Source organism: Spermophilus citellus (genome assembly GCF_964194105.1).
Source record: "Spermophilus citellus genome assembly, chromosome: 14".
NCBI lineage: Eukaryota > Metazoa > Chordata > Mammalia > Rodentia > Sciuridae > Spermophilus > Spermophilus citellus.
In genome coordinates, this window is record NC_138194.1 from 76,828,585 (window position 1) to 76,841,736 (window position 13,152).

Consider the following 13,152-nt stretch of genomic DNA (forward strand, 5'->3'; position numbering starts at 1 on the left):
AATTTTATGATTATAACCTATTTCTGTGTTGTTTTTTATAAACTTATTTCTCTGAGTAATTTTTAAAAAAAGTTATTTGTATTATTTTAACTGCTTAGAAACTAAAACAAATATTTGATTCTTCTATCGTTTGTTATATTTCACAGGACCAAATAATTTCTGGAGCTCTAGGAACTGGTATTTCAAAATTGTACAGAATACCTTCTTCCCTGAAGATCCCAGAACATTAAGACATCACTCTATCAGGTATACACAAACACTTTCTAAACTTATAATTTCAGCCAGAATATCTGACAATGAGGTGTCATTGGAAGGGTACATATCATAATTTTAATATTTCTCTTCAGGTGATGATAAATAATCTTCCCTTAGTATAAAAGTGTAGGATTACCTTTTCGATTCATGAAATAATCCCTCATTAGAGTTTAGTATGATCCCTTATGTTTTAGTGTCAGGTCTAAGAGAACTTTGCTTAACCCATTGTTGCAAATATTGTCTCTTAGATTTTTTTCATAGAATTTTTATAATTTCAGCTCTTAAATTCGCTCTGTAATTCATTTTGTATTTATTGTTGTGAATGTGTAATTTCATTCTTTTGCATGTGGATATCTGGTTCTTTTAGCACAATTTATTAAAAACACTGTTTTTTTCTCCATTGGATTATTTTGGCAATCAATTAACTATAGGTTTACTTAATATTTTTCTTGACTTCATGTTTGGATTTTCATTGTTAATATATAGATTACAATTGATTTTGTATTCTGAATTGATTTTGTATTTTGAATGCTTGCCCAACTCCTTTATTATTTCTAATAATTTTGATAGATTCTTGGGATCTAATATATATGGATGCTTTTTATTCATTTTATTCAATATGGATGGCTTTTATTTATGTTTTTCTTGCCCTAGTATCCTGGCTAGAACTTCCAGAAAAATTTCCAGTAGAAGTTGCAAAAGTAGACATTCTTGTCTTGTTCCTCCTCTTAGAGGGAAATCATTCAGTCCTTCACTGTTCATTATGATGTTACCTAATTTTTTTGAGATGTTACATATCAGATTGAGAAAATGTCCTTCATTTCTTGTTCTGCTAAGTGTTTTCATCATAAAAGTATGTTAAAAATTGCCAACTCCCTTTCTTGCACTATTGAGAAGAGAATACATTTCCCTCCTTTATTATATCGAAATGGTGTGTTATGTTAGCTGATCTTCAGATGTTCAAGAAACTGCATTCTTAGAAAATTCTCTCTAGTTGTCATACATAATTCTTTAAAAAACTGCTAGATTCAGTTTGCTAGTATTTTGTTGAGGAGTTTAGCATCTCATATTATCCAGAATTATTGTCTGTAGTTTTCTTGTGAAGTATTCCTCTGGTCTTAGTATCAGGATAAAGCCAACCTCCTAGAATTAGTTGGGGAGTGTCGATACATCCATATTTTGGAAAACCTGTGGAAGATTCATATTGATTCTTCTTTAAATGTTTAATAGAATTAACCAGTGGAGTATCTGAGACTGTACTATTCTTTATGGAAAGTATTAAAATTATTAATTCAATATCTTTATCTACTATAGATCTAGTCAAACTCTTGATTATTTATTAAGTCAATTTTACTAGTTTATGTCTTTCTAGGAAATTTCCATTTCATCTAAATTATTTGTCAGCAGATTAACTCTTATGGGATGTATTCTTCATAATATTTTGAAGTTAAACGAGGGACAGAGTTTTGGTAAAAAATACAAAATCCAGCCCAAAAGATTATATAAAACTCTTATAATTCCACCATGGCTGGGCAAGGGGTTACCTTTTTCTTTAGGAAGCACAATTTCGATGCAGATGACCAATAGGCAGGAAGAAATGCTTACATTTGGTCTGTCTCTGCTCAGGAGCTTGTTGTTTTATTTCTGAGGCTTATGTTTTAGGATTTCCTTATTCTCACAATTGTGTAAGCCTCCAAAGAATCAGTTTTTATGACTAGGTTTAGTTGGATAAAGACAGGAAACAGTTATAGTGTTGTCTTTATGGAGCAAGGCATCTTTTTTAGCTCATTTTAATTTATGTTATTTTTCTTTTCTTTCCTTTTTAAAAAAAATTTTTTTTTTTTGGTCCCAGAGACTGAATCCAAGATTACTCAACCACGGAGCCACATCGTCAGTTCTCACTAAATTGCTTAGGGCCTCACTCAGTTGCCAAGGCTGGCTTTGAACTTGTGATCCTCCTGCCTAAGTCTTCCAAGCATCCGGGATTATACGTGTGTACCACTGTGCCCAGGAATTTATTATATTTTTTAGTTGAAACATGAAGTGGAAATTCATCAGCATTTTTGTGCATAGTACATATAGCTCTTTGAGTTACAAACGTGAGTTTTACCCAGGATTGGTCTCCTTAAATGGCTTGGGAATATGGAGTCTCTTCCTCCTGATCAATTTCATTGCCAGGGTATGAGAGCAGGTGATACTTATTATGTATTTTAATTCCATCTTAGTTGTGTTTTGTTCACTTGGGGGAGGGCTCTAATACTATGAAGGCTGGCCTTGGAAATTAAGAATGAAGTCTGACATAACATTTAAAGGAGGAGTTGTCATGGTTATAGTTCATTCTATACTGTCTACTGACTCTGAGGTAAATATTGGTGTCCTGCAAACAGCTACTTTGTTCTTTAAATTTTCCCTTTAGAGAGTGCTCAGCAGACCAGCATCACTGGCATTCCATGGACTCAGAAATAAAAATCTCAGACCCCATCCCAAACTCCCTTAATTACAAATTTTCATTTTAAGAAGTTCCGGTAATTTCTAAGCCCATTGAAATCCAGTTCTTTGTATAATGGGATCTTTATATATACTCTTACAATCTCTTCTCTAGACTTAAGCTATAAAGGGCTAACCTTGAATACACTGTTTTTTTGTTATGGTTCAGAAATAGTAATCAATGCACTGAGAAGCAGCTGCAAAATATATTTGAGACTGAAAGTACTGTGGGTACTGCAACTAGCTAGTCCTTTCAAGGGTAAGAACACTTAGGGAAGATCTTGCACTGGGAGAATGGAGGACCCATTTGAATTTATGGGAAATTCTCATCCTTCAGGGTTTCATCCTTAGTGACAGGGGCCATTATAGGGAATTCCTATTTTCTCTCATTTTAGTCACAAGGCAAGAGTTAGCTCTAATTCTCAAAGAAATGCAAAATATGTATATTTCTTGCACAGCAAGATGATTTTAATTTTCTCGTTTCTGTGATTTGCTTTTCTAATTTATCTCAGTTTCTGCTCTTTCTATCTCCTCCTATGTCTCTATTGTCTGAATCATATTCTAGTCCTGAATTACCAGGCTTCCTCGGCAGCCCCAGTCAGCCTTCTAGGGCACAGTGAATGCAGCTGATGCCAATTATGCAGAGTCAGTCCAGGTGCCTAGATAAGGTAATAGAGGCTTTGAGAGTGCGATTCAAAGTTGGGGAACCAGAGGCTGAGCAGCAACAAACTCTGGGGGCCACAGCTTATTGGTGTTTAAAGGTGGGGTATAAAGAATCTTCTTTGGATTCATCTCAGTAAAGGTATTTAATTTTACTCCTTTTATAATCAAGATTCTGGGCTTTCAGAGGCTTTGTCAGGGAACATCAAGCTTCAGAGAGTTGCCTGTGATTGTTCTGTGGCTTCACGAGGGACAACTGTTCAGAGTTGCCTTGTATCAGCAAGGTGGCCAGGAAATTTATCCTAATGCCTGCAAAAGAGGAAAGAGGTCCTGGATGTTAGATCCGCTAACAGATCCTGGAAGTTAGTGGAACTAATTATTAGTATTAGAGTGAAATGGGGCAGGGTGCCAGGTCATATTTATGTCTGTTCAGAGAGAATCAGCCATTCTCAGGAATTGCTCAGTTTGGAAATATTTGTGAATAAATTATATTTTAACTTCATAAATTTATGCCTCAACGTGTAGAACACTAGATATTTCATATGCCACATAGACTAGGAGATCATCGGGTGCAGAGACCCAAATTCATGGCTTTTTGTTGTTTGAGAAGTTAGTAGAGAAATAATAAATATTCATAAATATCTTTTGATTTTTCTTTTTAAACTAAGCAATTAAATTCAAGCTAAGCAATTTTCTACTTCCTCTGGACATGTTCAATGGAGGATGATTCCCAAATTAAATGAGAAGTAAGATTATATTTAGAAAACTTTTCTTCATTTTGTCATTTATGAGTGAATTATTTTATCTAAGGCTTCTTTGCGGTTCTCACAGACTTAATGTCTTGAAGGCATCTTAGAACTGGTTTTCTTTATAGCATATTTGTGTCCATACATTTGCTGTAACCTGAGTGTATTTATATTCATGTTTCATCCCAGTTCAGGTTTATGAGATTACAAAATTGTTGTAATATCCAATCCCTGGATTAGAGATGGCGATGGGGATGGGGTGAGGGAGGGAAGCCCCATGCTTCTTACCGACCCAGTTTGAACCTGGGTGCATCCATGCCTTTGATCTTGGCAAACAGGTTTTACACAGCTGCCTAGAAAGGGCTGCAGAAGAACATAGTCACCTAGAGTCAATAGTGTAGTTAGAGGAGCAGGGAAGGGAGAAGAGGCTCAGAAATGATTCAGTCACTTCTTATTCCTCTCTGGCTTTCAGATGGAATCCATCTCTCCTCAAATATTGTAATAGATTTGGAGGTTTAAATTTTTTTGAGGGGTACCAGGGGGGTACTCAACCACACCCCCAGCCCTATTTTGTATTTTATTTAGAGACAGGGTCTCACTGAGTTGCTTAGTGCCTTGCCTTTGCCAAGGCTGGCTTTGAACTCATGATCCTCCTGTCGCAGCCTCCAGAGCTGATGGGATTACAAGCATGCACCACCCTGTCCAGCTCAATGTTTTTTCTCTATCTTGTAACGTCAAGCATCAGACTCTTAGGCTTGAAAGGAAACTAAATTGTCTTTTAGAAAAATTGTGTGCTTGTGTGTGGTTTTAATCTATCCTAGGTCTATCTTCTGTAGATATCTATTTGGTAGCTTTTCCTCTTCCTCAGAACTGACAAACTCCAGAAAAACCATTTATTTACCATTCAGGGAAGTCCTCTGTGTGTTTTTGGAGCTTTCAAAGGCTTTGCCACTATTGGTTCAATTTCTGTGTTCTGGTTGCTTTCCTTGTTCTCGGTCCCCAATTCTTTCCTCTTACTCTTCCACATCTCTCTCTCTTCTCAAGTTTGCATATCTAGTCACAGATCACAGGTACTGTCTGCTGCCCTAGCTCTATTAATACTATATAGGTACTGCATGTATTCAAGAGTCTTGTTTATTTGACATTCAAGGTTATGTATTCTAGTTCCTGAATCAAAACTTTATAATATATGTCTAGTTACAATTTTTCCTTTCATGTCAGTGATAAAGACTTATAAATTATAATAGCCAAGAAGTTGTATTAGAAAGACTGCACTATAAAGGACCTTCCAGAAAAAAAGCAGCTGTTATCTCAGCAATGTCTTTTAATTTTTTTTATTAGTTGCTCAAGACAATACAATGATCTTGACATATCATACATTTGATTCAAATAGGGTATGAATTCTCATTTTTCCACGTGTACAGATTGCAGGATCACATTTGTTATACAGCCATGTGTATACATACAGCAATACTAGTGTCAGTTGTATTCTGCTGCCCTCCCTATCCCCCCCTCCCCTCTCCTCCCCTCCCTCCTATCACCTCTCTCTACCCAAACTACTGTGACACTTTTCTCTCTTTTTTCCCTTCCCCCTCACACCATCGTATATGTATTTTAATTTTTTTATGTTATTGTTATTTTTTGAATATAAGATTTTTCAGTGGATATATTGTTTTTATTCTTTTTCAAGTAATTGTTATTTCTATAAGTTTATGTAATTATTACACTTATGGATTTAATGATTTTTTATTATATATACAGGAATAAGATCAATTAATTCATCATAAGATAGGTTAATTTCCATTTCCTTACGTTTTTTTGTTCTTCCTTTCTTTTATTAGAAATACATTTGGAATGGACCTCTTATTCATGTAGGTTTGGCTTTTATTAAGTGTATTTCCTTAGAAATCATTCCTGTGAATAGGGTTGCTGGGTCAGAGAACATAAATGTCTTTTTAAATGAAAGAAAAAATGTTAAACTTTTAATGCTGCCAACTGTGCAAGTTTATGAAAGTTTTACAAAGGCTTTGAGCATTGGCTATTCTAATTTAAAAATATTTTAATACTTTGATGATTAAATTGTTACTTCAAGGTTGGTTTGACTTGTTTTTGTGTCTATTTTTTTTTTTTTTTGAGCTGGGTATTAAACTCAGGGTCTACTGCTTGCTAATCATATGTTCTACCACTGAATTACCCATAATCCCATTAATTTGCTTTCCTTTTAATATGTGCTTACTCGTTGTGTTTTCTTTTGTATGGATTCTACTTACATTATAAAGTGTGTACTTCTCTTCTCCATCCATCCTGAAAGTTAAAGCAAATTCCACTTAGGAGGAAGGGATTTTATAAATATAAATAAATTACCCAATACCAAATTTGGTACTGAGTATTGAATCCAGGGATGCTTAACCACTTAGTCACATCCCCAGGACCGACCCCCTTTTTTAAAAATTATTTTAGAATCTTACTAAGTTGCTTAGGGCCTTGCTAAGCTGCTGAGGCTGTTCTTGAACTTGCAATGCTCCTGCCCCAGGCTCCCAAACTGCTGGGATTATAGGGATGCAGCTCCATGCCCATCTGGGATTTTATGTATTTTTTTGCACTAAAACATTATTTTTATATATTAACTATATTCTAGATTAAATTTTTTAAGGAACTCATACCCTTGATTACATTTAAATTTTGTTTTGAGAGTTTATTTTTCATTTTTGTATCAGTCAGTAGAAATGGCATAAAATTTTATTTCACTTTTAGATAAGTATCTTAAATAGCACAATGGAGGTCTTTTGGACCATGGAATTGAAAACTATATCTAAGGAACTGGACATATGGAATACCTTTTATCAAATTCCTGTTATTTACTGGGCATCCACTTGAACCATGCATTTTTAGAAACTTTGACACAATTGTGACCTGGCTCAGATCATGCCAGGAAAAAACTTTGCCTTCTGGTCTGGGAGAAAGAATAATGGATAATTATAATAAATACACTATCATAAGAGAAACAAAATGAAGAGAAATTTCCAGGGTGTTGTCTCCAGAATACCAAAGGAGGTCAAATGAAGTGTGAAGGGAGGCATTTATTCTAACTTGGGGAATTAAAATTGGCTTCCTAGAAGAAATTATGCTTAAATAGAGCTCTGAAGGATGATCAGGGTTTTCCTGCTGCATCTAAAAGTTAGGCATATGTATATGCACTCTGTTGTCTTCTTTGTTATTATTTTTGGTCTTTGTGGGTGAGCACTAATAGGGAGTTTTTGTCTTTTCTCAGAGGCATACATCAGCATCATTGGAAGAGTCCAGCCCCATGGAGAGAAGCCAGGCAGAAGCCCCGAAGGACAAACTCCTCTACCAGGAGGTGTGCTTGGCAGCTCAGCAACTTGACCTTTTCCTTCAAAAGGGAAATGCCCACAAAGAGGTATTCAAACCGCATATCCTGGCCCTCAGAGATATAGTTCAGCAAGCTTGCATTAAACTCATGTTCTTATACCCAGTGGCTTATGGCAGAAAGGCAGAAGAGCTGTTATGGAGGAAAATGTACTCTGATGTTGTCATGCTGCTAATGAAGAAAAACAGAAAACACACGCACACTTTTAAACACTGGGAAGGCCCCTTGCAAGCTCACCTGAAAGGTGGCCTTAAATTCTATGAACATCTCTTCCTGTTCCTCCAGGGTCACTATGAACTGAGGTTACAGAGCTGTATAGATTGGCCTCACAGCGCAATCCACTTGATTGGCTATAAGAAGGTAGGGCCCACGTCAGAGGAGGAGGTCACCTGGGCTCGAATGGCCTGCCATCGCTGCCTGCTCTATCTGGGAGACTTGTTCCGATATCAGAATGAGTTCCTAGACCTGGCCACTAAGGGCTTGGCGGAGAGATGCTATTACAGAGCCCTGTCCCTGGCCCCGCGTATGGGAATGCCCTTCAACCAGCTGGGAGCTCTCATGGGGAGCAAGTACTATAATGTGGAAGCCACATACTTCTATCAGTGCTGTCTCCACTCACAAGTGCCTTTTAAAGGGGCAGCTTGGAACCTCAAACAGCTCTATGACCGTGCAGGGAAGAGGTACAGCAGTCTGAAGAGGTACCAGGGAAAGAGACTATCTCGAAGCCAGAGGCAGTGTTGGGATAACAAGAGGCTGCTGGTTAGCTTCCTCTATCTTCAGAGCCTCCTGCAGCCGCAGAAGAAATTCAGAGTGGCCAGGTTGATAGCCCTGTGCCAGTTGGTTCTGGAAGACTTTCGTCTCTGTCTGTCTTATCGGCCGAGTCCACCTAACCCGTGCCAGGTTTCCACACAGGCGAAGCCCCCCAAAGGCTATCTGTTTCTCCCGGACCTCCTCATCTTCCAAATGGTGGTACTTTGCCTCATGAATGTGCGTGGCCTGAGGAAAACAGGCTCAAAGCAGCATAAGCCAGCTGTCGTCTTCACCCTGACCCTCTTCTCTCATCTGATTCAACATGTCAATGCACGGATCCAAGCTGAACTCCAGAAAGGGAAGCTGACTCCAGACCTGGCTGCCCCCAGGGCTGGAAACCAGGAAAAAGAGCCTGGGAAGGGTCAACAAGACTTTCCAACCCTGGGGCCCCACCACAGAAGATCCCAGAAAAGCCATCGGTGGTCATGTGTTTGTAGTGAGGGTTACAGCTCCGAGGCTGGTTTTCATTCCTGCTGTGACTCTGATGAGACAGAAGATGAGGAAAGCACCTCCTTGAGTTCACAGGTCCACTCTGAAACAGACAGTGAAACTTCTCATTCGGATATAGCTGATGAAGGAGGGAATGGATGCCTGTACTCAGAAGCAGTGCAGGAAAGCGAGACCATATCCAGATACAAGACTGCCAGTCCCAGGAATGAAACTCCCAGTAGTCTCCTCTGTCTCTTGAAAACAACTCTGCCTGCTAAGCTGCCAGCTCCATTGAGCCAAAAGCTGCCAGGAGGACATGGCTTGCGCCTGGCCCCTGCCTTTAGTCGCAGTGCCCTGAAGCTTCAGTCTGAGCTAAGCCCTGCCTCTGGAAGTAGCTCTGGCTTTGAGGAGGATATGAGCAGCTTTCCTGAGACTGAGAGGCACACTGGTTCAGATGTGGGGCAGAGTGCCTCCCTTGACCAGTCTTACACAAGTCTCCAGACCATTCAAAAGAAATTTAAGGTTCTCTCTGCAGAGGGACTGCTTCCCACCATCAAGGTGATCCTGGGCTGGCTCTGCACCAACCATGCCCTCCTTGCCTCACATTGGCGGAGTTCTCTTAGCCTGTGGGACCACCTGTGTGTGCTGCTGAACCTGCTGCCCTCGGTGGGTGACCTTCAGCAACCAGACCTGGGCCTGTCCCACCATCTCCATGATTTGCTGCAGAGCTGTACAGGCCCACACACCTCCAGATTCCTGCATCTCCCTGAGGACATTGCCCTGTTTCAGCTCTGTCCAATGCAGGCTTCCCTGGAGACAGTGGGATTCGAGAAGGACCCACCTCCACTCAGTAACCAGGATGAAGCTGCCCTGCGCATCTGTTTCCTGAGAAGTTTTGGCCACTTTGCAACCAGACTCCCAGAACAGTTCCTGAGGTTCGACTCTAAGTTGGGTGTGTTTGTGAGCAGTACACCTGGAGGACCAGAAAATCCATCTCGGCAGCTTCCTGAGAGAATTTCCGGGATCAGGTTTTCCAAAGACATAGTCCAACTCTGGCTTCAGCGTGAAGTGTTGCTTCTGGAGAAGACCCTCAGGGGCCCCCAGACTCGGTCAGCTTTGACCTCTTACCTATTTCCTGATCCCAGGGCCCTGTGTGAGCATCTTCCAGTTATCCAGCAGCTTGCCACAAGTGGTCAGTTTTTCCTCATCATACCAAAAATTGTGGTTGACACACTGTATGTCCTGAGAAGGGAAGATCGAAAGGTCTTGGCAGCTATCACCTTCCTAGAAGGTGAACTGAAGAGAGGGAACCAGAACATTCTGTGCCAGTCCTTTGTGTCTGAGAGGTTGTTGAGGCCCAGGATGATCAGGCCAGATTCTGATGCCTGGGACCTCTTTAATATTCTCGACTTCTGCAAAAGTCTGCTGGATTCATCCAGGCCAGGGACACCTGATCCCAGCAGCATGGTGACTATCATCACTGGCATCTGTTTGGACAACCCGAGGAATTTCTCGTACCCCCTGCAGCTGGTGCTGGGGACAGCAACCGAAGCAGGTGTGGAAATCAAGAACATCCTGCACTTCTACAGAGAGTGGAAGGCTATCAGCTGACATGGCCATCTCTCTCTCCTTCCTCCTCCTTCAGCATTTATGGATCATAATTCCATGTGTTTCTCTCCTGTAAGCACCTAATGTTAAGGTAGATATTGTGTGAGTGGATATCTGTGTCTACCCCTAGTTAGAGGTTTAGTTTACCAGCTTCCAGAGGCCTTCTTATTTCTGTTTTTTGTCATCTGGGCTTGATACCATGTTCTCTTTCTGAAAATATCAAGATTGCCTCAGCGCTTAGTGTTCTTAGGATAAAGCAGCAGCTTCAGGACTTGCTCCCAAGAGCACACTTAGCTCTGTGAACGTTCTAATTTGCTTAGCTTTGTATTGTGACTTGGAACTTTTAATGTTGTTTTTATGATGGAACTGTGCCTTCGATTGTAGGTAGGCATCTGTCATCTCTGAAAACTCAATAAATATAAAACTAAAATTCATGACTGTGGTGAAATTTTATTGCAATTTCTGCTCATGGCTTCCTTATTCTATGCTTGGTTTAGATTTTTCACTTTTGGGTAGAACTGGGTCAGTTGTCCATATTGCTATAGTAATGATTTTTGCTTTTATGTTCCTCTGAACATAATAGGAAGACCTTCAAGGACTGGCAGATTCAGTTCTACTTTTGTTAACCTGGGAATAGATATTTAATGGCATTACATTGGCATTTATTCCTGTATCCGCTCAAAATTTTCAACTTTGGTTATCATGAAATTTGTCTCTCTCTCTCTCTTTTTTTTTTTTCCTTCCTGGCTCTCAGATATCTTTTGATACATCTCTTCAACTTCCTACTTGGTACATATTACAAGGAAAAACTTCCTACAATTAGCGAAATGTGGATGTATATCCTGTCAATAATACATGAAATTAAAACCCCCAACTTGGGCTGGAGATGTTGCTCAAGCGGTAATGCGCTCGCCTGGCATGTGCAGGGCGCTGGGTTCTGTCCTCAGCACCACATAAAATAAAAGATGTTGTGTCCACCGAAAACTGAAAAATAAATATTAAAAAAATTCTCTCTCTCTTTCTATTTAAAACAAACAAACAAACAACCCACAACTTGATTCTCACAGAAATGTGTTGAAAGGATTAAAATCAACATCTTCCCCTCTGATAATCTCCAGTGTTCTTCACTGATAATCATCACATTTTAAGGCCAAACTTAATACACGGTCAGGATGCCAGGTTTTTGAGGCCCTTGCAGCATTGCTGGCTTCTCACTTACAGCCTCAATCCAGCTGCTGCCCTCACGTGCCGAGAAATCCCATGCTTAGCTCATTGTGCACTCCTGGGTTCTCATGGTTTTTCTCAGTTGTTCTAAACTGAGCCTCTGTGTTTCAGTTAAACTTCCTGTCACTTCCCTGTCTCAATTTTTCTCTCCTCCTTCCAGCATTTTATTATATATTTTAGAAAATTATGACAAACTAAAAATTTAAAAGCCCAAATGTGGTTTCTCTCCTGACATTACAGCTTTTGTTGTTTTATTTATACCCTGTCATGTTTCTGCTGCATACATGTTTTTTTTCTATTTGTAATTATATTCAATAAACATCTTCTGAGCCTACTTTTATTTAAGTTACAAAAACTTCTAATATTGTTGCATGATCTTCCTTGCCTCCTTTAATTGCTGCTTCCTATCATTGTTTACTTAAGTATTCATTTTTCTTTTAAATATTTTAGTATTAGATTATTAATAATTATGTAATAAAATTTTTTGTATCTGAATTAATTCCTTGAAATAGATGATCAGCATTGATTTATTGAGTGGGAGATTATTAGTGTTTTATACAGAAAAAAATAATAATTTATCACAATGGAAGAGTCCCCCTTTCAAAAAACTTGGTTGACAGGTTCTGTATTGCATTTGGAAACTTCATCTAAATAATAAGATCAGGGTGAAGCCTCGACAAACTAGGACAAGGCTTTCTGTCAATATTATAGATATTGTAGTTGTGTCTCATAGTGGGTTTGAGTTCCTTCAAGCACATTCTGTCCCTTGCTGCTAGAACTGGTCATTTCAAAAGCCCCTGGTGGCTGCAACACTGAAGCAGAACATGCCCTCAGAGATCAGCAATGTGTGGCAGCAACTAAACCATCCAGAGTTTGGCTAATTAAAAAAAATAATTTTTACATGCAGGGAACATGGCCCCTGTTGTTTCCTGTAATATTCCTTGCTTTCTCTTAGGTATTTTTAAATTATAGGTATTTAGCTGGCCATCAGCCGACACCCCCATTCTGAACTCTGAAAAACAGTGAAGAGCATTGACTGATGTTTATGCTCTAGGTGTCTATTGTATGGCTTGCTTATTACTGGTTGCCATAAAAAGAATCTGGCTAAACCCATGGAAAAGCCATGAGGCAAAGAGAAAGTGAGTATATTATCGTTTTGCTTACTTAGAAGATGAGCACATTGAAGTCAATCCCTGAGGGTGGAATGAGCCAGACAAAGTCCTTTAATGAATATCTTAGATTACTTATTGTTTCTTCTTATTCTAAAAGTATTTTTCATCTAATAATACTGCATTTTGGCCTAGGCCTCCTGTGGAATTATGGACATGTTTATCTCAATCTATGTCTCCTCTTAGCTTTCTCTCCTCTTCATTATTGAGGAATGATATACTTGACAGAAAGAATTTTTAAACAGTATAATGCCTACATTTTAGTATAGGGATGGAGACTCTGCTGAGGAAAATAATTCTAAGAAGCTTGTGCCCTGTCATGGGACTTTCTGAAGAAGTAGCACTATATGATCAATACACGAGAGTTTGTCACCAG

The 13,152-nt window shown here is 39.1% G+C and overlaps 1 protein-coding gene across 1 annotated transcript; it reads left to right on the plus strand.

Moving 5' to 3' along the window:
* Positions 1-7,455: 7,455 nt before the first annotated feature.
* Positions 7,456-10,386, plus strand: LOC308633573 (nonsense-mediated mRNA decay factor SMG5-like; the record flags this gene model as incomplete). The annotated part of the gene is made up of 1 exon (XM_081266430.1): positions 7,456-10,386. One exon carries the CDS (start codon positions 7,456-7,458, stop codon positions 10,384-10,386), a length of 2,931 nt encoding a protein of 976 aa, XP_081122556.1.
* Positions 10,387-13,152: the final 2,766 nt, after the last annotated feature.